Consider the following 26,694-nt stretch of genomic DNA (forward strand, 5'->3'; position numbering starts at 1 on the left):
ATAGAGAACCACCTAAATAGCGCATATGACTTCCAAACATGCTGTCTAGGATGCAGCTCTCTAGGTTTTGAAGCACAATTCTTATGTGTTGGATTAAATGAATAATGCCTTTCTACATCCAGAATACTAATAGAATCCTCCTCTTTGTCACAGATGAGTGCAGACTTAAAGTCCATGGAAGAGGACAAAAACAGGGTGTTCGCCAAACTCGCAGATGAAATTAAAGCCAAAGAAGATCTCCAAGGTAAGCCGTTTGGTTCCACAAGAGCTTAGACAGGTTTTAAGATGCATGAACCTTTTAATTTGATATATTATTTTGTTGATTAAAATAGTTTTGATAGGTTGTAGAAAGACAATGTAGCCATTCATACATTAGGCACCTTATGATTTTGTTTCCAATTGATTTGTATTCTTAACTTGCATCACAATGTATTTGCTTTCAAATTTAAATTTATTTATAAAGTGCGTTTAAGAAAACAATTGGTGTACAACACAGGATCACAATAAAACATGTGAAACGCATAAAACGCAACATTTAACAGCTCTTGTACTGTGTTTTAAACACCATAGGATAAGACTAGGTTTTAAGTCTAGATTTAGACAATGCTTGGGCAAGCCTAACAACATACAGAGGCAAATTATTCCAGAGTTTTTGGCAGCAACCACAAAAGCACGGTCTCCTCTGCTTTTCAGTCTTGCTCTGACTCAGAATGACCAAAAGCAAATGGTCAGCAGATCTTTCCTACAAGTTTTTTTTTTTAAGAAAGCACCTGCTATGCAAATATTGTGATGAGCAATACAGGTGGAGCTGATTTGCTTTGGCCTGATTATATCAAGCACTATCATTTAGACTCAAAATGAAGATTAGACTTGTTTCCTTGTTTCTCTGTATTCAGAGGGGATCAAACAACTTGAGGAACAGAAGGAGGTGTTGGAATCAGAGAGTGCCAACTATTCTAGTGAAAGCCAGAAACTCCAGCAGAAACTTCAGATCATGACAGAGATGTACCAAGAGAATGAACTCAAACTACACAGGTTTGGACCGGAGCACAGAAGCTCACAAACTTCATCATAAAACACAAATTTCATCTTCTACTCAGTGTCTTTGCACTTTGCAGTGATGCTAATAATTCAATTGTTTCTTAAACTCTGGTCAGGATGTTGACGGTGGAGGAGAAGGAGCGCTCACAGAAGGAGGAGAAGCTCAACAAGGCAGGCAAAAAGATCAGTCTCACTGCAGAGGAGCTCATCACTTATAGGTGAGAGAAACTTGTTTAGCACACATGAGGAAGTCGAGTTAAGTATGTTTGAGTATGTGATAAAATCAAAGGAAATGTTCTCTGAGAAGGGCAGGAAACATGATGCAAGATGGACGTTCACCAAAACAGGAAGTTTACATTATAGTTTCTTTCATTATGTTTAAATAGACAGCGAGCCAAAGACCTAGAGGAGGAACTGGACCGGACTTCACAGGCTTATAAGAATCAGGTGACACACTTTAGTTACAGCCTCTCTACATGATTTATAGCGGTAAAGGTTCTTCAGTCGTCGCCTGTACTGATTATCATCATGCCCATGATACAATGTTTATTATATATTTTCTTATACAATATTTTCTTAAAATACACTCATATATGAATAGAAAAAAATAAATCTTAGAGGGTTAGTTCAGCCAAAAATTAAATTTCTGTCATTAAGTACTCACCCTCATATGGAAGAGTTCGATGATAACTCGTTAAATTTCGAGAAAAAAGTCGAGATAAAATGTTGAGAATAAAGTCATTAAGTTACGAGAAAAAAGTTATTAGATTATGAGAACAAATTCGTAATTTAACAAATTTGTTCTCGTAATTTATTGACTTTTTTCTCATAATTTAACGAGTTTATTCTCAATTTTACCTCGACTTTTTTCTCAATTTAACACGTTTTTTCTCATAATTTAACGAGTTTATTCTCAACATTTTACCTCGACTTTTTTCTCAATTTAACACGTTTTTTCTCATAATTTAACGAGTTTATTCTCAACATTTTACCTCGACTTTTTTCTTGAAATTTAACAAGTTTTTTCTCGTAATTTCATGAGTTTATTCTCAACATTTTATCTTGACTTTTTTCTCAATTTAATGAGTTTTTTTCCTCGTAATTTAACGAGTTTATTCTCAACATTTTACTTTGACTTTTTTCTCGAAATTTAACGACACTTTTCTCATAATTTAACGAATTTGTTCTCGTAATTTAACGACTTTTTTCTCGTAATTTAATGACTTTATTCTCAACATTTTATCTCGACTTTTTTCTCGATTTAATGAGTTTTTTTCTTGTAATTTAACAAGTTTATTCTCAACGTTTTACCTTGAAATTTAACACGTTTTTTCTCGTAATTTAATGAGTTTATTCTCAACATTTTATCTCGACCTTTTTCTCGAAATTTAACGAGTTTTTTCTCGTAATTTAACAAGTTTATTTTCAACATTTTATTTTGACTTTTTTCTCGAAATTTAACAATTTTTTTCTCGAAATTTAACAACTTTAATCTCGAGATGGTTTCATTTTTTTTATTATTGCTTGGCCCTAATCCTCTTCCGTACCCTCATGTCGTTCAAAACCTGTAAGACCTTTGTTCATCTTCAGAACACAAATTAAGATATTTTTGATGAAATCCGAGGGTATCTAATCCACACATAGGCAGCAATGTCATTGTACCTTTTGACGTCCAGAAAGGTAGCTAAAAATATGGTTAAAATAGTCAACGTGACTACAGTTGTTCAAGCTTAATGTTATGAAGCGACAAGAATACTTTTTGTACGCAAAAACAAAACAAAAATAACAACTTTATTCAACAATTTGAACTGTTGTCATACATAGTTAACTCGGTGCAGTCCTTGTTTACGTCCGAATGCCGGTTCATTATTGGCCGGATCCTGTGTCAGCATTACGCACAAGCATGTGTCGTCCTGCTCACGTGTTAAGCTTCAGCCAATACTGAGTTGGCGTTCGGACGTAAACAAGGAAGCCTGCACTGAGTTCACTACATATGACAACGGTTCAAATTGTTGAATAAAGTTGTTATTTTTGTTTTGTTTTTCCACACAAAAAGTATTCTTCGTCACTTCAAAACAGTAAGGTTGAACCACTGTAGTCACGTCGACTATTTTAACCATGTTTTCAACTACCTTGCTGGATGTCAAAAGCTACAATGACATTGCTGCCTATGTGGATCAGATACCCTCAGATTTCATCAAAAATATCTTAATTTGTGTTCCGAAGATGAACGAAGGTCTTACGGGTGTGGAACGGCAAGAGGGTGAGTACTTAATGACAGAAATTTCATTTTTGGGTGAACTAACCCTTTAGTGACAGCAGGAATATTAGGCTCCTGTCACTTTAAGACTGAATGCACAGATCCAATATACTGTTTGACATGCAACTTATTTCCCAACTGTTTATGTTCACTTAAGACATAACCAATACTCACCAAGCTGGGCATTTGGACATATTTCTGTGTGTATTTAACTATGTAGGTGCGAACCTAATGCTCAGAGTTCACTGCGCTTGTCTGTGTGTCGCTCCATATCTGAGTGCATGCACAGAAAGCCACTGTACACTTTCGTGGCTTAATGCAGTTTTAATAACTCTTTTCATTATTGAGTACATCTTACAGTTTAGCAACAGCAGACTGTATTTTCTGACAATAACTCATCTAGCTGGTTTAGACGTTAAGTTTGGACTTTTGGGGTGGAACGAATGCTGAGAAGGAAAGAAATGCACTAAAATATCACAGCCCTAATTTCTTGCCGTCACTGTAATGCCTCTGCTAATTTATTATCTTTTTCAGACACCTGGTAGAACTGCTAGACTGGTGAATGTAGAGAAGCAATTTAAGCTGCGCATTAGAAAAATTGTTAATCAGAGCACTTGAAATAGGGGGAAACAAAATCCTCATATCGATATTATTATGATATAATATAGGATGGAAAGATGGATCATCATATTATACATATATAGTACAGCATTGCCAACTCTCACACATTTGGCACGAGACACACGCTTTCACACTCTGTCTCACGCTGCCTAAGGAAATCTCACACCAAATTAAAAAAGCCAACGTGCTGCGCAGTCCGTTTGGTATATGACACCAAGAATTGCGAGAGTGATTCAAAAGCTGTAATCTTAAAATTTTCAAAAACTGATAATTTATAATATCCTGTTTTTATAAATTAATATTTATTATATGCATTTTTCTTTTTTTTCTACCAGATTACTTCTCATGAGAAAAAGGCTCATGATAACTGGGTAAGTTATTTTCAGACCACTTAAGTTTGATCCATATCAGTCGTCAGTAGCTTACAGATGTATGTTGTGTCTGATACTCTTTTTATTCTTGTGTTATAGCTAGCCGCAAGGGCAGCGGATCGAGACCTGGCTGATGTCAAGAGAGAAAACGCTCATCTCCGCCAGAAGTGAGATTGGCTAGAGAGTACTTTACTTTAGTGTTTTATATACAAGAGCAGCAGTGTTTATTCATATATTAATGTGTTTACAATTGCAGGCTGACTGATGCCCAATTTAAAGTCGATATTCTTGAAAAGGATGTACGAGAGGGCAGACCTTTATTTAGAGGTCAGATTCTCTGCATTTCCCTTGCATAGTACATGTATCTCTATGTTTAAAATGGTATTAAACATGAGATGCATTTCCCCATCTCAAAGGTGAAAGATCTCCATATGGACCCTCTCCTCTTGGCCGACCATCCTCAGAAACACGGACCTTCCTGTCCCCTCCTACACTAATGGACGGCCCCCCTCGACTCTCACCCCAGTTTATGGGTCCAGGCAGAGGTGATATACACAAATCCCTTCCTTTTAAATTCTGAAAAAAAATGTCTCTTAGCTTATATGAATAATGAGATTTTATTCTTCAGTCTTTAGTTTAGCATGGTTAACTAGCTATATTTTGTGTGTGTGTGTGTGTGCGTGTGTGTGTTTTTTTTTTTTTGTCACATGCATAAATCCTATTCCCATAAGACATGTTTGCACAAGGGGTAACGGGTCTGATTTCTCACGGTTTGCATTGCTTTGTGGTTTCAGTATGGTTTGGTAAATACTTGGTATAGGGCTGTCAAACGATTAATCACGATTAATCACATACAAAATAAAAGTTTGAGTTTGCTTAATATATGTGGGTGTACTGTGTGTAATTATTATGTATATATATAAATACAAACACATCCATGTATATATTTGAGAAATATTTACAAGTATATGTATTTATTTATATTTTTATATAATTTATATTATATATAAATACATTTTTTGTACATAAATAACATTTCTCTTAAATATATACATTAATTTGTGTGCATTTATATATACATATTAATTACACACATTACTCACACATATATTATACAAACTCAAACTTTTATTTTGTATGCGATTAATCGCGATTAATCGTTTGACAGCCATAACTTGGTATGTGGCTATTAGGGACCAAATGTGATATTTTAACATTTACCTATACACTACAGCTCATAAGTTTGGGGTCAGTTTGATTTTTTTAAATTATTTTTTTTTAAAGGAAATGAATACTTTTATTCATCAAGGACACATTAAATTGACTAAAAGTGACAAAGACTTTTATATTGTCACAAAAGATGACCATTTCAAATAAATGCAGTTCTTTTCTATCAAAGAATTCTGAAAATATGTATAATGGTTTGCATAAAAATATTATATATATAATATAATTTTCCAACATTTATAATAATAATAATAATAATAAATGTTCCTTAAGAACCAAATCAGCATATTAAAGGTGCCCTAGATTCAAAAATTGAATTTACCTCGGCATAGTTAAATAACAAGAGTTCAGTACATGGAAATGTCATACAGTGAGTCTCAAACTCCATTGTTTCCTCCTTCTTATATAAATCTAATTTGTTTAAAAGACCTCCGAAGAACAGGCGAATCTCAACATAACATCGACTGTTACGTAATCCGGTTGTTAAGTCTGACGTCACGCGGCAGCGCTTCCGGGTCCAAACGCTCTATCTCATACCACAAGAAAACAACAAATGGTGCTAATATACACACACGATGTGGTGTAATAGTACAGAAAATATATAATTATAACCTTTATCTCCATACCAAAATCCCAGATGGCCAGACAATGATTCATCTTTTATAAATCGTTAAAATATTAATGTCTGTGACGCTGTGAGCACGGAGACTGTTGTGTAGACTGTAAGTATTTAAAATGTTTAACTTTTTAAAATGATTGATGTTTAATATGAATAAATAGTGCTCATAAACGGCCGTCGATGGCATTCTCAAGTGAAATGAGTCGAGGCTTGGACCCGGAAACGGCGTTCCTTACGTCATGACTTAACAAGCGGATAGTCAGGGTGTACGTCCCCAATATTTGCATATGACAGCCCATGTTCCCAACATTATGAAAGGCATTAGACAAGGGCAGAACGTCTGGATCTGTGCAGAGCTGAATCATCAGACAAGGTAAGCAAGCAAGGACAATAGCAAAAAATGCAGATGGAGCAATAATAACTGACATGATTCATGATAACATGATATTTTTAGTGATATTTGTGAATTGTCTTTCTAAATGTTTCATTAGCATGTTGCTAATGTACTATTAAATGTGGTTAAAGTTACCATCGTTTCTTACTGTATTCATGGAGACAAGAGCCGTCGCTATTTTCATGTTTAAACACTTGCAGTCTGTATAATTCATAAACACAACTTCATTCTTTATAAATCTCTCCAACAGTGTAGCATTAGCCGTTAGCCACGGAGCACAATCAAACTCATTCAGAATCAAAGTAAACATCAAAATAAACACTGTACTTACGCGATTAGACATGCTGCATGACGAACACTTTGTAAAGATCCATTTTGAGGGTTATATTAGCTGTTTGAACTTTTTTTATGTTGTTTAAGGCAAGCGCGAGCTCTTGGGGCATGGAGCACGAGATTTAAAGGGCCACACACCCTGAAACGGCTCATTTCTAATTATGCCCCAACATAGGCAGTTAAAAAAATGAATTTAAAAAAATCTATGGGGTATTTTGAGCTGAAACTTCACAGACACATTCAGGGGACACCTTAGACTTATATTACATATTTTTTTAAAAAGTTCTAGGGCACCTTTAAAAGATTTCTGATGGCTTCTTCAAATTCAGCTTCATTATCAACACCATCTCAGGAATGTATATATATATATATATATATATATATATATATATATATATATATAAAATCATTTTTGATCAAATAAATGCAGCCTTGGTGAGCATAAGAGACTTCCTTCCTTAAAACATTTTTACTGACTCCAAACTTTTGAACACTAGTTTAAAAGATTTTAACAGCATTGTGATCAAAGTGCCCTCAAACATTTAGTATTTATGAGTTGTTGTTTTTTGAATCCTCTTAAGTTATTTATTGTATATCACTAATAATTAAACACTTGAAACGTACCAGTGCCGTTTTTGCGGTACAAAATGCACACTAAACCGTGGGCAGCAAACCATTCCCCAAGTTTGCATATAGACGAGTCTCTTCATGTTTTGTTACCTCATTAATATTATGTTGGTTGTCTCCCTTTCCTCCCTTTTCCATTCCTAACTTCCTCAAATATTATGTGCTGTCTCTCTCCACTCCATTCATCTTCCTTCACTGTCCCTGTCACATAATCAGCATCCCGAGGCCTGGTAGAGCCCCCTAGTGGTGGGCCAGACTTTGAGCGCAGTGGCCCTCACTCTGATAGTGGCTCACTGTCTCCCTCCTGGGACAGGGAACGCAGGGGCCCTCCCGCCCCTCCAGGTACAGTGATGTTCCCACTGCTGTAACTGTCCTGTAGCAGGAGGAAATACTTGGCTATCTCTCAAAAGTTCAGAATTATTGATGGAAGAACCATGAGCACATTAACATAACTGCCCATTTTTACTTGTCAGTATTGAGTATTCAGTAGCTTTCTCTACGCTGAGGTTAGCCAATCATAACAGGTCATTTACATAGGTGTTTTTTGATATGCTGTACCTTTAAGACTGTTTATTTATGACAATCAGAGAGAGGGAGGAAATGGTTGTGTGAAACTGATTATATCACAAGAAGCTTTTACTTATATTATTAATGGACTGAAATGTAGAATATGCAGCCAATGAGGCTATTTGCTCATTTCATTATCAGTTTGCTATTTATGATTACCAATCATTTATCTGTCTTGTGCCCGTAATATAGCTAAATGTGTGAAGTGAGAGGCTCAAATAAAGGCGTTTCTGTTACTGAAGCACAAACTCAGTTATTCAGAGGTCGCTGAGAAGCGCTGACTCAGCCACACAGCTCATTGAAGAGTCACAGAACTGGGCCTTCTTTGTTCTAGACGTTTCTGCGTTTTTGGCCAGTGCGTCAGGCTTTGTCCCACTGCCCCCTGCTGCTCCTCTGGTGGGCCTAATACTGTCGGTTCAGTGGCTGTGAACTAAATATTCAGTGCAGTGATTAGTTATTTCATACTGCAGGCATGAATAGCACAGGACATCACTGTATTTTTTTAATATCATTATCATCATAGCTATACCAACATGGTTGTTTTACATTGTGTGTAGTGCATCATTACCATCGCATCCTCTGTGTTCAATTATTTTTAGGTGTATTTTGTAGGTGCACTTTTAGTATCCTTGTTGCAAATGTTACATGCAGTTACAGTAGTAATTACTATAAATTGTGCATAATTATATGCAGCTAACCTTAACCACACCCTAATCCTAACCCTAACCCTATAGGAAAGTGTAAACGTAATGTACAATGTTTTGTAAGGTTCTAGTAGTTTACTAATTTATATTTAAAATATATTGTTTAATATTTGTTAATTTTTTTTATTTTATAAGTAAATATCTACTTTTTTTGGTAACACTTTACAATAAGATTTCATTAGTTAACTACTTTTGTTAACATGAACTAAGAATGAACTACACTTATACAGCATTTATTAATCTTAGTTAATGTTAATTTCAACATTTACTAATACATTATTAAAACCAAATGTTGTATTTGTTAACAATAGTGAATGCACTGTGAACTAACATGAACAATCAATGAACGGCTGGGTTTTGAACTAATATTAACATTTAAATAAATACTGTAACAAATGTGTTGCTCATTGTTAGTTAATACATTAACTAATCTTAACAAATGAGACCTAATTGTAAAGCGTTACCCATTTTCTCATAATTATTTTACATTTTGTTTTTATTTGTAATGTAGGTAACACTTTATTTTACAGTATTTATTACACGTTACATGTAGTTAATAACATAATTACATGCAACTAACCTAATCCTAACCCTATAGTAAGTACATGTACTGAGTAATAAAAATTAACTACTATATATATATATATATATATATATGTGTGTATGTGTATGTGTATATATATATATATATATATATATATATATATATATATATATATATATATATATATATATATATGTGTGTGTATATATATGTATATGTGTAGATATGTATATACACACATATTCTATTTATATTGTTTTTATATTGTTGTAAAATATATTGTTTAATATTTATTTTATTTTTTAAATATTTTCATTTTGTTCATAATTATTTTGATCTGATCCCATTAAAAATGCATTCAAAAGGCTCTAGCGTTTAGTTATAATATTGATGAAAATAAATAATAATAGTGATATATAAAATATAAAATTAATATATAAATAATGATAAATAAAAAAAATAATTAATTACATATAAATAAATACATACATATTTTTATATGTTTATTATGTTTAGGTCACCCTCTCCCAGATCCAGGTTTGCCATACAGGAGGCCTCCTCCAGGTCCGTATTCTATGGGTCCTTTGCCTCATAGACCTCCACTTCCTCCTGAGCCATACTTTGATGACAAATCAGGTGAGCTGACCTCCTTTACTATATGTTTGACTTCTGCTCTGCTTCTCTTAAAGGTCATCAGTACCGGTAGAACTTTAAATAGCCCATATGACTCGTATATACCAGGCTAACATAGAAAATAAACGAGAAGAACTGAGCTCCATATTCCCATGGTAAATCAGAGTGCCATTATTGGCAGAAACTCCCTGCTGACTTGTTTTTATGTAGCTCATGTAAATTGCATTATCAACGCATGAATGAGCAATTTTTTTCAGGAATCCTCAAGAATTAAATTAAAACAAAAATGTAAGAGTGGGAGCTCGTCTCACAGATCCTTAAAGTATTTATTCTCTCTCCTTTTTTCAGATCCATCATTTTTAAGAAACAGCTCATCTATCAGTGAGAATGAGAGCAGAGATGTGAGTAAACCTCTGATTGATGAGAAAAATCACTAGATGTTGCTTTTGTACATAGCCATAACTGAAATGTGTCTTCTCACAGGGTCCTCACTCTATGACTGGTGACATGAGATTGCCCCCTGACCCAGATTCGAGAATGGGACCTCCTCCTGGTCCCCCGTTGATGGGAATACCTCCACCGATGGACCCTAGGGACCCACGTTTCCTACACAGGGGCCCTTATGGACCTCCGGAATTCTTTCCCCCTCGTGGGCCTGGAGTTCCCCCCATTGGCAGTAAGTTCACTTTTTCCTCTTGTGTAGGTTGAAATGTTTGTTGAAATGTCAGCTTAAAGACAAAGCAAAAGTGCATTTGAAGCAAATTTAACTTATGAAAATCATATTTATTAGATTTGAAAAATTAATAAATAATTGTATTGATAGTTTATTAATATTGGTTAATAATATTATTTTTAAATTATTTATTATATAAGTTATAGTAATTTATTATTATTACACAATTTTTGTGATTTGCCATTTTCAGTATTATTATTGACACTGTGTCCTAGTACAAATAGACAAATTATTATTATTATTATTACACTTTAATTTTTCCATTTTATTTATTATAAAATAGGACTCAGCTACTTGAATTAAATTAATTAATTCTTTTTTTTTTTTTTATGGGAATTTGAGTACTCTGGAAATCATTTCAGAGTTTTGAGTCTGATCATGTGTCCCAGCAAACATTGATTTATTATTATTATAGTACAATTTATATTGTAATATAATAATAATAAGTGTCCATACGCTTTAACTTTTGTCATTAAATATATTACATGATAATACTCGGCTACTTGGATTGTTTTACACATTTATTTAATTTATTAAATTATTTAAACTATATACATTTATGGGAATTTGTACAAAAAGCTGCATCGTTTCAGATTGGCACTGTGTCCTAATACAAATTGATTAATTATTATCATTATTACTGTATTATATTACTTTTTTTTTTTTTTTTTTTTGCCATTTGATTTTATTACAAGTTAAGACTCAGCTACTTATATATTTTTTTTTTTTTACACATTTATTTAATTTATATTGAAACTGTCTTAGTACACACTGATAACCTTTAGTACCATTTCCTCTAGTGCGAGGGCCTCTTCCCCCTGGAATGTTTCCCAGAGCTCCAATGCCACTCCCTCAACATATGGGCTATCTGCCACCAAGACCTCCACCTGACAGTTTCCCCCCTGGACCGCCTCCCAGACCCTCCCCACCAGGCAGCGAGCAGCCGCCCAACCAGTCGCCCTCTCCTCATGATGTCATCTGATCTTCCCATCTCACTCTCTCTTCCTCCCCTGCAGACTGTTTTCAACTTCCTGTTGTTGTGCTCAGGGGGTGTTTCCTTTGATATGTAACCACAGTAGCCTTGTGGTTATCTCTTTTTTGTCTTAGTTGAAACTTGTTTGAAGCATGGCAAAGGATACAGCAAATACCACTGGTTATGTTTTGAAGAGGAAGTTGATGTCTGTATTTCAGGTACAGTGTAAGTGTGCAGCCTTTGTGAACCCATAGGTAAGAAGTCAATGAGACTGCCTTATAGGATTCTAGGTGCTCAGGATTATGATGATGCTTTTTTAAATTGAAGGTAGTTGATGAAAGATCCTCATATTTGTCAGACTGTATATATAGAAAGTATACTAAGTATATATTGTGAATAGGATGTTGTTGAAACAGGACTTCGGTAACTATCTTGACAAATCCAACAATTCAGTCCAGAGAACCGTCCATGTAGCGTATATATTTATAGTTTCCTTGATTAACAATTCATGCCTTAAAAATAAATGGTCTGATGAAATAATGTATATTAATAATAAAGATGTCACTGAAAATGCTGGTTTAGTTTATGTTTTCTGTGCTAACACTTCATGGTTCCCATAATCATGAAAACTTGGAAATAAGTGTAATTTCCAGAAATATAGAGCTGGTCAATACTTATATAGTTTTTATATTATGCTTGATAACCAATAAATGGCTAGTATTAAATTATGCTATTTTGTCTAAATTAATTAACTAAAACGTTAGAAAAATCAAAATTTAGATGCTTCAAGTGAATTTAGACATCACAACAATGTACAGTACGAAATATGGATACACATTGTGATTTGCTAAAGATTAACTACAAGTGCACGAAGGTAATCTAAATGTAAATAGGGTTGCAATTAAATATCTAAATATGTACAGATTACAATTTTTTACCCATAATTAAGCATTCAAAAATGCTTGTTATTCAGAGTAAACTAATGTGGTGCTTTGGGAAATACCTAACAAACAGAAGTTTTGAAATTTGTTACAGCCACTCAACTTATGCCTTGATTTGATGTGCTTTACTGAACTCAGGAAGTACAATGTGATCAGAACATTTTTTACGCATCAAGTAAAATAAATTTAATCATGAAACTGAAATTAACAGAATTCTAATATCATACTAGCATACAGTGCCCTCCACAATTATTGGCACCCTTAGTAATTATGAGCAAAAGCAGCTGTGAAAATAAATCTGCATTGTTTATCCTTTTGATCTTTCATTCAAAAAATTCACAAAATTATAACCTTTCATTTAAGGAAAATAATTGAAAGTGTGGGGGGAAACTTACATTATGAAATAAATGTTTTTCTCCAAAACACGTTGGCCACAATTATTGGCACCCTTTTATTCAAAACTTTTTGCAACCTCCTTTTCCAAGATAACAGCTCTGAGTCTTCACCTATAATGCCTGATGAGTTTGGAGAACACCTGACAAGAGATCAGAGACCATTCCTTCATGCAGAATCTCTCCAGATCCTTCAGATTCCCAGCTCATGTTGGTGCTTCTTCTCTTCAGTTCACTCCACTCATTTTCTTTAGGGTTCAGGTCAGGGGACTGGAACGACCATGGCAGAAGCTTCATTTTGTGCTCAGGGACACATTTTTGTGTTGGTTTTGATGTTTGTTTTGGATCATTGTCCTGATGGAAGATTCAACCACAGCCCATTATTGGATTTCTAGCAGAAGCAATCAGGTTTTGATTTTTTATCTGTTGGTATTTGATAGAATCCATGATACCATGTATCTGAACAAGATGTCCAGGACCTCCAGCAGAAAAATAGGCCCACAACATTAAAGATCCAGCAGTGTATTTAACCGTGGGCATGGGGTACTTTTTATCCATGTGTGCACCAAACCCATCTGGTGGGTTTGCTGCCAAGCCGGTCCCGTTTGAAGATCCAGTCTTGTCTGACAACTGAATATGCTGGAGATTGTTTCTGGATGAGAGCAGAGGATTTTTCTTGAAACCCTCCCGAACAACTTTTGGTGATGTAGTTGCTGTTTGATAATTCTTTTTAGGCTTTCTGAGACTCAAGACTCAACTAATCTCTGCAATTCTCCAGCTGTGATCCTTGGAGAGTCTTTGGCCACTCAAACTTTCCTCCTCACCACACATTAGGACGATTTAGACACACGTTCCCTTCCAGGCAGATTTGTAACATCTTTAGTTAATTGGAACTTCTTAATTATTGCCCTGATGGTGGAAATGGGGATTTTCAATGCTTTAGCTATTTTCTTACAGCCATTTTCAATTTTTTGAAGCCCAACAATCTTTTGCTGCACATCAGAAGTATATTCTTTGGTTTTACTCATTGTGATGAATGATTACGGGAATTTGGCCTTTGTGTTTCCTCATGTTTGTACTCCTGTGGAACAGGAAGTCATGGCTGGACAATTTCATGCTCCTAGTCACCCTGGTGTGCTAAAAAAAAAAAAAAAAATGTAAATATGAATGGGAATATACTTCAGAGATATTTTACTCATAAGAATTTCTAAGGGTGTCAATAATTGTGGCCAATGTGAATTGGAGAAAAACATTTATTTCATAATCTAAGTTCCCCCCCACTTTCAATTGTATTACTTCAATGAAAGGTTAGAATTTTGTGAATTTTTTGAATGAAAGATCAAAAGGATAAACAATGCAGATTTATTTTCACATCCACCTTTGCTCATATTTACCAAGGGTGCCAATAATTGTGGAGGGCACTGTATCATGCATCCCTAATTTCCAGACCGGGAAAAGCTTTTGGAAAGATTGCTATTATGAATTTAGGTTGGCCAAGCTGTAAAATATTTAAATCAGTAGAAACCGCTCTTTATAATTTAATTTTGGAAAATTGTTGCTCAAAAAAAATCAATGTATGTTTCATTCAATCTCCCATTGTGAAGAAGAAAAAGAAAAACCTGTACAAGTAAAATGAATTGTACATCAGAGCTGTATGAATAAACAGAGACAAGATTCATTTTTTTATGCTTTTATTTTACCGATTAAAAGAAAATGCATTCGTTCAACATTAATTCAAATCAACATTCGGCTGGTTTACCCAATATCTGTCAGTTAAGTTTTTCAAAGGTTTTCCTTCTTTATCGTGGAACCTCAAGATCACTTTTTCTCATTAAAATCTTCCCACCTGGCATGTTCACACCTGTGCCAGAGTACTTCCTGTTTGCAGATGTACATATAAAATCCAATGCTATGTGCTCACCGGAGACAAAAAAGTAGACAGAACACACCTGCCCAAATATTAAACATTTAAGATGGTAAAACCATTTTTGCAAAACAACAACGCTTATAAACTTTTTTTTTTTTTTTTCAATGTTCATAAATAGAACCCGGACACGTGTTGCATAAAAGTATATACGTTGATATATATACGCATATGCAGGTTTATGTTATCTTAGTTAACTCCCCGTTAAGTTTATAAGGTAGCAGCGTGGTCTTTGCACTGCTGGTGCCCCATGATGGCCACTTCTTTATTGCAAACTGTCCTGATTTTAAACAAATGCACAACATTCGTACCACTTATAACTGGGGCCTTCTGGCCAGTCTCATAGAGACCATGTCTGTAACCCACGGTCGCCCCTGAAACTGAGTTGGCTTCCGAAGAATCAAGATCTTAAAACAATAATAATAACAATAATAAGGCCAAGTATCATTGCAAGTTAGGTTATTTCCATTTGAGTGACAGAAGGAAAAAAAAAAAAAAAAAAAAAAAAAAAAAAAAGCGCAAAAGAATGAAAAACAAGAGCCATTGGATCGTATGCATTCCGTTTGCATAGTTTTTGACTTTGCCTTTAACGCAAGCCAACCAGAGAGAGAAAGAGAGGCCCGTGTCCAGCTCGAGATCGGACCTGCAGTGGAAACATGGTAACGGTTTGTTTTACCAAAGGCTGGCGTGAGGTTTATAATCGGTAAGGTAGCTATCGGAAAAAAGCTGTAAAACACTGACCGTCTCAGATGGGGTCATAGCAGCCCTCTTTCTCATTACTACGAGATTGTGAAATGCATATAACGTTTCTGAAAGTAAAAAACGCAAAAAAAAAAAAAAAAACACTGGGATCCAACTGAGTTGTAACAACCGACTGGTCGAATCGATCAAGAATAAAAACCTACGTGCGCTCTCAAATGGCTCAAGAAATTTCATCGTAGGACCAGTCGAACGCTGATTCCAGGATCCCGCCCCTGCCCAAACCAAAACAGAAAAGAATAAAAGAGTAAAAAATAATCATTTCATGCAGACATTTGGCCATTTTAGTTTGTTTGTAACTCCCCAGTGGAATGTTCCTAACACGTCTCATAGCAGCTTATAGGTCTGATAGAACCAACCTTGATTTTCAATAGTTAAATTACATTCACTCTTCACAGTGAAACAGGTGCATTGTAAGAGAGATCTAACGTATGTTGACCAAAGCCACAGCACAGCTGTGGACCATCGCCCAAGTCCAACCACCCCTCCCTCCATTAGTACATTTATCTAATAGTAGTTGTCGTAATACGATAGTAGTAGTACATCTCGGCCCATCAGCCATTGGCCCTGCCCTCTGCCAGCATGCGGGCACTTCGAAAAAAAAGAGTCGTATCACCGTTATCTTTGGCAGCTGACGCAGATGATGCGCTGACAGAAGTTAAATCCAGTGACTTTGTTGAGAGGATTCTTCATTTAATGGAAACTTTTATGGTGAGAGGCCTGAGCTATTGGACTCTTGTTTGTTTCCTCCACACATCTAACAGTAACCCTGAGAATGGCTGTTTCCTGTTCACTGCTGAGGAAGTGGTACGTTTTGTACTGAACACACACCTCCTTCTCTGACGTATGCACTTTTTGAACGTTTACACGACACATTTGCAAGCATGCACGCACACAAACACACACACACACATAGACAGAGAGAGATTGCAAAATGAGAAAAACGAGACACAAACAAGAAAACACTGACGGTTTTAAATATGCTATGTCTTTGTAAAGTTTCGTAGACTTGGTTGACCAGGGACGTGCGAATGACATGGGTTTTGAAATGAAACCTATTCTGGGTTTTAGGCACGGTATGAATGCTTTAGCAGTTTGTAACGCGTCATACGCTGTCGTTCTCCGCCAACCCTAGTCCTTCGACAAAAATCGATGTATAATACACAAGCTCTGAATTAGGAACACACTTGTATTTGGTGCTGTACTAAGTAGAACTTTTCGAAGAAAAAAAAAAAACAGATTCCCACTACTAGCACACGTTTAAGAGCATTCCAACATATTCATTACAGAATGTTTGGCACCTATGTCAACGCACCTGAAAACAACATTTTTTTAATCCATGGTTTATTCAAAAAGGTAGCGAATTGAACGGATTTTAATCCACAAATGACTTTTCACAAGACCCTTTTCGCGTTCTGTGCCACCAACCACGAAAATCTGCCGTTTTCAATAATGTTGACATGGGTACCACAATAGGTTGTAAACCGGAGCTGGATCTCTGGATCTCTGCTTCGCATTTATAAAGTGTCGAATTACATCAACCCTACGAGCAGGCCTTCATGTGCCAAGAGTTGTTCGACCTCATTGGTTAACTGCTTCAAAATCTTTTTTGGACCACAAGATCTAGGTCACCCTTCACTTGATAAGCTTGCATATAAAAGATCGTTTTCACGCTGTGAAGGTTTGCTTTGGCTGTTCGTTTTTGTCATAAGCGCGGATCTTCCAGGAAGATTGGGGCGATGGCTTCCATTTCAAACCTGGTTTGGCTTCAGGTAGTCGATACCGCCAAATAACAGGAAGTTCTGAGGCCTGACAGAGTAACAGTTAGCGAGGCAACTTAACGGTTTTAAAACGGTTTCGAATACACTCTTCGACGATTCGCTTCATTATTCGAGCACGAGAAAATAAAGATATGCTCAGGAAAGAGGGGGATTCTGCAGAGCAAACACGCTGCCGCTTTCAAGAAGGCTTTAGTTTGACATTCACTTATTTCAGCTATGCAAGCAACCACGACCTCCCTCGACTATGATTTTTTTTTTTTTTTTTTAAAAAGGAGCGAATAGACAATATATGTAAAAGCAAAAAACACACGGAGACCTTCGAATGCTAAACTAGGAAAATTAAACGAGTAGAAAAATAAAAACCAGCAACTTCTAAAGCGCATTCTTTTGGAAGAGCTCTCTTTCCTCCCAAAAAAAATCTTGCCCATCGAGCACACCAACCATTTGAACGAAGCTTCAACAAAAGCTTTCTGGAAAAGTACCGCAAGTGCAGGAATCCTGAGATATGGAACAAGCAAACGTCTGTCTCCCGCCATCTAATGTTTTACAGATGAAATACCACGGCCTGGATTCAATCCGTTCGGAGCGTGTTCAGTTATGATCCAATGAGGATTATGCACTTCGGTTGGGAATTACGGCGACGTTAACGCTGAACGGACCGAGTCCGAGGCCAAAAACACGTTGATTATGAAGAAGTAAGGGGGAGTTCAAGGCAACTGTGACTCGAGAAGAACAATTAAAACTGACCGAACAGCTGATTGTTATCACTCTTACCAAAATATCATAACCATCATCTTCATCTTCCTTGTCATATAATTTTTGCCTACCTGAGACAGACGGGAAGGACTTCTTACAACAAAAACACACATAAGAAAACAAAAAAGAACAAAACACCTATGGCTGGGCCCAGATATTGTGCTGCAGGGCGGTCAGCATGCAGGTGTCATACACCAGACTGAAAACCTCTACGATTGGTTTCACCAGCAGAGGTACGTCTACTTCCAGGTTGAGAAAAACCAGCGGGATCTGCGTCCCGAACACGTCGTTTCCACCGATCCTCATTTCTGAATAACAATTACATACTGATGAACAAAGAGGAAGGTTCGTAATTGTGGATCAGCCCCGTCCCCTGGCTGGAAGACTAATCTCCCTATAAAAAGGTCAATGTGAACATGGGATTTCGTCATTGCAGAAAGCCAAGGATCAACTGATTGTTTGAGGTAACTCCACACTTTCTAGGGGGAAACCAACAAACAGACAAAGCGAGAGAATGAACAACTCACTGTACAACTTTTAAGCTAGCTGTAAAAAAGCCCCTCTCTACCATTCACTCAATTAGCTACTAAACCGATACCCAACTATACTTTCCTAGTAATAAGCAGGATATATAGATATAGATATAAATATAGAGCTAATACTGATTAAACACAGCACATATAAAGGATTAAATTCACACTACAAGAAAAAAAACAAAAAAAACAAATCAAAAAGCAATGAAAGAAATAAAACAATATGTAAAATGAGAAGGGCCCATTTTGTGAAAGATCACCAAGCACAGGGTTAGAGAGGGCGTTTGGTAACGGGCCCTGGTGCGTCTACATGCCCGCGCTGAAACTCTGCATCTCGCGGTGGAAGTGCTGAGTGGGCTCGTTCAGGACCACGCTATTGTCCATGGAGGGATGCCAGACGCGGCCCAAGCCCAAGGACACCTCCTTGACTAGATTGTGGACGGGATCTCCCTCGATGTACACCGACTGGTCCGGGTCAAAGTCAATGCTCTCTTCGGACACCTCCAGAACTTTGAGGTTGGACCCACGCAGACGAGAGATGGCCACGAGGTTATGGGACCACACAGTGTAGCCTGTGGAGGAAGAAAAATGACTTAACCCAGGGGACATGCACAGTAAAATGGATACACTTTAAAAAAAAAACTACAGGATGCAAAAGTGTTATTTGATTAATCTGTTAAAATTCTTAATATCTGTTCATCATAAAAAGCGATTGAGTCGCTTCAGAAAATTCGGACTAAACCCCTCAATTTATATGGATTCGTTTTCCGAAACTTTCTGAAGCATCAAAGTTTCAATTGCGTTGCTGTCAATGGAGGGACAGAAAGCTCTCAGATTTCATCAAAAAGATCTTCATTTGTGTTCCAAAGATGAACGAAAGTCTTACGGTTTGAAACGACATTAAAGGCGAGTACTTAATGATGTACTTTTAATTTTTGGGTGAACTAACCCTTTAAGAATGCAAATCTAGTATTCAGATTAATTAATGAATGCTTCGACAGCACAAAATTATTTTTAGCTTCATCTATTGAACCGTCACAACATTCAGACAGAAAATCTGTCATAGTCGATGGCTTACAGTGTTGACAAAATATTATGTTGCACATGTTTTCAATCCAGGAGCCATTTTGTTTTACTGCCATTGTTGTCTACAAATGTCACCCATTTAAAAGGAGGGAAATTATTTAAAAACATTGAGGTTATGAAGCCGACATATCATAGAATATAGGGGGAAAAACAGATTCAGACATCAGTTATTAAATAAAATTATGTTAAATATAAATAAAAAATGCTACATAAAAAAAATAATAATAATTTTAAAAATACGGATAAACAGATTAAACATTAAATAAATCACCTGTCATGTCTGATTTTACATAGTCATAATAATACAGACTACAAATGTAACATTAGGATACATGGAGCATAAATATATTTCATGTCATTTTCTTGATACTGATATGTAAATGTGAACGTGTGTGTTAAATTCTATAATTTTTTTTCTTTATTATTATTAATTATTATTATTATTATTATTATTATTATTATTATTATTATTATTATCCCCCACTCAAGAATCTCTCGGTCACTATCTGGGACTCAGAGTCCTTGGGACAGTAAGTTGTGTAGGATGTGTGCATTCCCACACAGCCACACACAATCTTCTGCACTTCTAAGGCACTTGGCTTCCCTGGGATCTGGTCCAAGTATTTGTGGAAACCTCGCTTGATACATCCCATGGCTCCTATCACAACTGGCACTATCTGTGTTCTCGTGTTCCAGGATCTGCTGATGTCGATTCTCAGGCTCTTGTACTTGGTGAGCATGTCGTTCTCCTTCTCCAATATGTTGTGGTCCTCTGAGATATTATTATTTTTTATTTCATTATATTTTAATTATTTAATTTGTTATAAAGAGTTCATTTGGGAAGAATGTACAATTTTTGCCACTGTTTTAGGTTAATGCTTCAGAAACGTTTTAAAAATAATATTTAAAAAATTAAATAAAATAATAAATGTACATGATAAACAACAATAATAACTTCCCATATATTTTATATATATATATATATATATTTATTTATTTATTTATTTATTTATTTATTTATTTTGAATGAAATGAATGAATTGAATGAATGAAAAGGTATTATGGGAATATTTGTCCTTTATCTCAAGAATCAGTGGACCATCAAAGGCAAGATAAAAAGTTTAAAATGGCCCACTTACCATGGATGATCAAGACAGCAAGGTGCACACAGCGCCAGGCGAGGAGAACCAGCGGGTCCTCGTTGCGGTTGACGCTGAGGTCTGGGAATCCAGCGTCATCTCTCATCAAGATGAAGTGGGAGAGGGTTTTGTGGTACTGCTGTGAGATGAGCTCCACGACACCATCCGTCACCAGAGTGCTGTAGCTGTCCAGGTGGATGCGCTCCACGGGCACGCTGGGCTTCAGCACACGCAGAAGGTCCTGGCTGCACACATCCATCGCCATGATGTAGACACGCAGGTTCGTGCTGCGACGGACCAGGGCTTTCCAATCGTCCTCGGCCGCAGTACCATCCAAAGGTTTGGCATCCAAAGCAGCGCCGTTAAGCAAGAGTGAGAGGCGGTGGAGGGGCGCTCGGTCACCGCAGGCAAGAAGGCGGCACATGTCGGAGGTGAAGTCGCAGAAGTCTAGCGACAGAGACCGCAGGTGAGCGAGCCTTTCCAGTTCGACTGTGGAAATCAGGCTGGGCAGCTGGTTGTCGATCAGACTGAGGTGCTCGAGGGAGCTGGTGCTGGGGTTGGAGAGAGAGGCCAGAGAGCAGGGGGTCACCACACCGAGCATGAACGCAGATGACAACCACTTCATCTGCCTGCTGTTGGACAGGATCTCGTCGAAGAGCTGCTGGATCCTAGAACAGAACACGTTATAAATGGTTAGAAATTTTCATTTTTAAAAACTGATCAATGCAACGGCAGAACAATTTGACAAAAACATTCACTACCATTCTGAAGTTTGGGAACAGTCAGATTTTTTTTTTTGTTGAAAGAAATTAATACTTTTATTCAGCAAATCAGCATATTAGAATGATTTCTGTAGGATCATGTGACACTGAACTAGGGCTGTTCAACGAATAACGGATAATCGCGATAATCGCGATTATCGTGTACAAAATAAGAGTCTGTGTTTACGTAATATATGTGCATTTGTTCTGTGTATAAGTATTATGTATATATAAAGACACACACATGCATGTATATATTTAAGAAAAATATGCATGTATAAATATATGCATATATTTATATTTGTATATATTTATATAAATGTAAATATTTTTATAGAAATATAAGATATTTTTCTTAAATATATACATGAATGTATGTTTATTTATATATACATAATAATTATACACAAAACAAACACACATATATTACGTAAACACAGACTATTATTTTGTACACGATAATCGTGATTATCGTTGAACAGCCCTACACTGAACACTGGAATAATGATGTTGAAAAATTCAGCTTTGCCAGCACAGGAAAAAACAGGTGTAAAATGTATTTCAAATAGAAAATGGTTATTTTAAATTGTAATAATATTTCACAATATTACTGTTTTTACTGTATTTTTAAACAAATAAATACAGCATTGGTAAACATTAGAGACATAAATAAATCTTACAGACCGCAAACATTTTTAATTGTAGTCTAATTAAATGTGAAGTGTGCAATTTTTATGCAACTAGTGTCAGAAAACTAAACACTCTCTGAATTAAAACATACAATGTATAAACTTTATGTAACATACAAAAGTTTTTTTTAAATATTTGTTTCCATTACCGTACTATATTGTTTCCATTCACACCATTTTAAAGGGGTCATGAATTGAGAAATCAATTTATATATATATATATATATATATATATATATATATATATATATATATATATATATATATATATATATATATATATATATATATATATATATATATATATATATATATATATATAAAGAGGTCATTGTATTAAAAAGAATATTCTGTAAGTTTCAGAACTCTAAACTTCCTCATTAGTCCAAAAACAGCTTTTATTGAAACCAAGCTCCCACATTATGATGTAATAATAGTGCGATGAAAGACCACCTCTTCAGAAGAAAATCGACGTCTAACTTCTACATCATTGTCTCTTTAGCCCCGCCCACTGATTTGCATGTCATGAAGTATTAAATAAGAGACGCAAACAGGATTACTCCAGCAACAAACCGATAGAGATGCTTCTGAGGATTACAAGACATTTTGAAGTGCCAAGTTGTGGAAAAACACAGCCTTTGACATTGCCTTCCTTGCAATCCTAATATTAAGATATTATGGATGAATTTTATTTTTAACGAAGTTCCAGTCAGATCGCATCAGTAAGACACCGTTTGTTTGTTTGCTTTTTTGCTTCATTTTACTGCAGATTCCTTTTTTAACAAGACAGTTTGGCGCAGACTTTCAGAGAGACTAAAAAAAAAAAAAAAAAATGTGAGTGCGAGTAACAATTTTTTACCACGTGTCTCTATTCGTTTTGCCTGTTTCAGATCGTTTGATATGTACTGAGTATTTATACTGTAGCACCACAGTCAAACTGAATAGTTGTGATTTCCGGTTTTTCCTTTACTTCAGCATTTATGGGGTTAATGCAGGACAAGATTACCAGATATGGAAGAAAGCACGTAGAGAACGCTGTTTTTGTTATTGTTTTGATCTAAGCCATTCTCTGTGAACCTGAATAAAAGCTTCAGTGACATCGGTTTCATCATCAGTAAGTCTCATACAACATGTCTCATTTTATTTACAACACAACGCTGCAAATGACAATGTATTCGTTTTTAACTTTATCAAAAAGGATGAACGCTGAATAGCCTATATGAAGACAAACGATGGTACATTCATTTATAATTTCATTTGCACGAAACACCGCAAGTTACCTTGTCACCTATAACTGTGGTAACTCAGTTTCATATTGTTAGCAAATGTTTCAACTATGTTATGGGATATTTTTCAACATCAGAGTTTTCAAAACAATTCCACACGTTTCGCAGGGACGCTGAAAATTTTAATATGCAGTACTGTTACCCAATCATAGCAGTGGGCGTTTACTTCCAAGTCCTGAATGCATCACGCCCATCAAAACGGAGTGATCGAAAGAGAGGGTCAAAAACAGGAGAGAAAATTGCTGATTACTTCTAAATTATGATATTTTTTTTTACATTATAAGTGGACCTCGGAGAACATTATACAAAATTAAAAATGCAGTTCATGTCCCCTTTAAAAAGCAGGCAGGCAGTATACAGTATATGTGCAGTATGCTGGCATTCAATTATGAACACAGCCCAAGACTGACCGAGTACCTACAACTAACAAGATGGCCAGAATATTTGCAAAGCCAGCTTGTAATCAGTTTACATGAGTGAAAGTTAGCTTTAAAACATACTCTTTCATTTTCTTGCCCCCTTGGTCAACCTGGCTGAGGTAAGAGCTGTCCAAAATCCCGTCATCCTGAAGAATGCATGTGTCCCCATAGAGACTCAGCTTCTGGAGGTTTCTGGAGGGTGAAAGGGGGAATTTTCAGCATCATGTCTTGCCAACGTAAACATACAATATATGCATCTTGATATTCATATATGATAACAGTGTATGAATGTAAAATTAACCACATTAAATGACCACCAAAAAACAAACAAACATATGATACAAATGATCAACTAGTTAATTTGGAATACAACCAATAATCAAACTCTCGCTACACCACACAACCTATATTCAGCTCTTTTTTCTGTTCTTTACACATTTCAAACTAAAGCCTATTGTTTACATGGCAAGTGCTGGGCCATGAGTCCTTCTAGTGCTTTTCTATTGTACATAAACAGAATTGCAGGTTACGATCAGCACCAGGAAACCTCTATGAAGGGCATGAAAAACAAAGCCAGTCTTGTTTAAACATTGTTTTGTACAATTCTAAAGATTCTGTTAGAATGCTAACAATGCAGTAAGGCTCGTGGGAGTTCGGCCAGCAGTTTTACTCCTTAGAACTGACTAGTATTTATTTTTTGTTACAAGTGCTTATTTTCCCCTGCCCCAAGTAATCAAATAGTGCCTAGAATGATTTTCAATTTCACTAGAAAATATTAATTAGATACAAGTTAACTTTGTTACTAGAAGAATGTATGGATTATATTAGAATGTATCCCAACTGTTCTATTAGTTCTATTACTGTTTTTCTAATAACTATTCATTAGGTAATAATACTTATTAATAGTTTGCCTAACAATAGCAACTGAAACAGACACTAGTATCCTATGATTCATCTACCCATCCATCTTTTATCCATCCATCTACATTCAAATTGTTACTAGTAACATTTTTTAATCTAATTAGTATCTTTTTAATGTTTAATTTTACTATAAATGAATCATTCTAACTAATTACATGTGACACTTAAGCAATTATAACCAGATAAAAAGTCACTAGTAACAAGTGGGATAGATAATAGTGTCTAAAAAAAATAGGTACTAGTATCAACTAATGCTGCAACAGATCCTACTAACTACCAGCCAATATAAGAAGTTAAACAGAAATGGGTACCAGCGACAATTTGAATTGACTAGTTGAAAAAGAAAAGTCAATATCTGAAACACAGTTCCCCATAGAACTCAATGGCACAAATTGCAATCTGTTACCAGTAAACGGTGACTAGCAATACTAGCATCCAATGACACTGAGAAAGATACGAGTCACTATTGGATTAGCTCCTAGTAAATAAAGTATTATTAGTAATATAAATTTCTAGAAAACAAAAACAGACACTAGTTAGTTGGGCTTGTGATAAGAAATGAACGCAGTTTGGTTCTGCACAAAGCAGGCAGCCATGCGATGCTTCAGACATGAGCGTTACGTAATGCGCAGGGTTTGTTTATGGCTGCTGGAGCTGGTCAAATGTAAGCAAAAGCAAAGCAGGCAGAAAGGATTTGTAATTCCAACGCATGCAAATCCTGACTAGATCCATATACCTGTTATTACGCAGACTGCCGAGCACACACAACACCTGATCCAAATATGTCACCATCGCATCTTTCGCGAACTGCGGGTCGCTCTCGACGGCTTCCATTCCGTGCTGCAGCGGGCTTAGGTAGCCGTCCAACCGGGGCGAACTCCAGCTGCAGCTCCCGCACGAACGAGCCGAACTTGCGCATGAGGAACTCTAATCGCGGGGTTTGTTCTGATCCAGAGCCGCCGCCGTTGGTTCCGCCACCGACGCGCAGCTTGAGCTCCGTCCACAGCGCAGGGTAGAAGAGACACTCCCTCCAGCGAGAGCACACGGCCGAGGCCCGGAGCTTGTCTCGGTCTGACAGGAAGGAAAATATGTGAACAATAAGCTCGCTGGGTAACGCCAAGGCTCCGACGCTACTGCACAGAGCCATGGCAGAAGGCTGGAAAGATGCAATGAAGATTAAAAACGAAACCGTTACACAACTCCGTGCCTCTCTTCTCCGCTCTGTTACTGCGCTGAGTGAAAACAAACAACTGCGCGATGAGCTTTGCTTTCAATACTACTGGATCAGTCCACTTTCATTTTCCTAACAGGGCGGCGAGAACATTGTCTGAGGATAATGTGTGCGTACTGAGCAAAAATGAGATGGAAATGCATTATATCAAAGCCCGCATGCTATTAGATAAGACTTGTGTCTGCTAATATTAATTTAACAGTGTATTTATTGTGTTGCACTTTTAGTCAATTAGGTAGTTGCAGTGGTTTCTTCCGAAATTGCCTTATTTTTGCCATACAGCGAGTGGCCGAAAGAGGGCGCCAGAATTTTGCTTTTACAGTCTATGGCTTTTACCCACTAATTTCTAATCCCTTTCAGACAATCAAATAGCACATGGTAATATGAGGAAATAACTTGTGGAGGATCAATGTTTTAATAAATGGAGAC

The 26,694-nt window shown here is 36.2% G+C and overlaps 2 protein-coding genes across 5 annotated transcripts in view; one reads left to right on the top strand and one right to left on the bottom strand.

Annotated features, from left to right (window-relative positions):
- ctage5 (CTAGE family, member 5) overlaps positions 1–12,218 on the top strand; it is a 28,321-nt gene extending 16,103 nt beyond the window's left edge. For 3 of the 4 annotated variants that reach the window (XM_048190849.1, XM_048190848.1, XM_048190851.1), the window contains exons 17-29: positions 154–244; positions 897–1,035; positions 1,158–1,259; positions 1,428–1,488; positions 4,258–4,293; positions 4,393–4,460; positions 4,550–4,620; positions 4,710–4,838; positions 7,710–7,835; positions 9,825–9,944; positions 10,290–10,342; positions 10,425–10,617; positions 11,475–12,218. In XM_048190849.1, the coding sequence (XP_048046806.1) occupies positions 154–244; positions 897–1,035; positions 1,158–1,259; positions 1,428–1,488; positions 4,258–4,293; positions 4,393–4,460; positions 4,550–4,620; positions 4,710–4,838; positions 7,710–7,835; positions 9,825–9,944; positions 10,290–10,342; positions 10,425–10,617; positions 11,475–11,656 (1,371 nt within the window). In that variant the 3' untranslated portion in view covers positions 11,657–12,218. The remainder of the gene's footprint in view (positions 1–153; positions 245–896; positions 1,036–1,157; positions 1,260–1,427; positions 1,489–4,257; positions 4,294–4,392; positions 4,461–4,549; positions 4,621–4,709; positions 4,839–7,709; positions 7,836–9,824; positions 9,945–10,289; positions 10,343–10,424; positions 10,618–11,474) is intronic. The other variant, XM_048190850.1, reaches the window with a different exon arrangement.
- A 2,436-nt stretch (positions 12,219–14,654) lies between these two features.
- On the bottom strand, positions 14,655–26,304 carry LOC125268572 (F-box only protein 33). The gene is given in 5 exon segments (XM_048190858.1): positions 14,655–19,305; positions 20,959–21,626; positions 24,195–24,305; positions 25,771–25,901; positions 25,903–26,304. Coding segments are annotated over 5 exon segments (1,455 nt in total). The 5' UTR covers positions 26,182–26,304; the 3' UTR covers positions 14,655–19,039.
- Between the last annotated feature and the right edge of the window lie 390 nt (positions 26,305–26,694).

Source organism: Megalobrama amblycephala, linkage group LG5 (assembly GCF_018812025.1).
Source record: "Megalobrama amblycephala isolate DHTTF-2021 linkage group LG5, ASM1881202v1, whole genome shotgun sequence".
Classification (NCBI taxonomy): Eukaryota; Metazoa; Chordata; class Actinopteri; order Cypriniformes; family Xenocyprididae; genus Megalobrama; species Megalobrama amblycephala.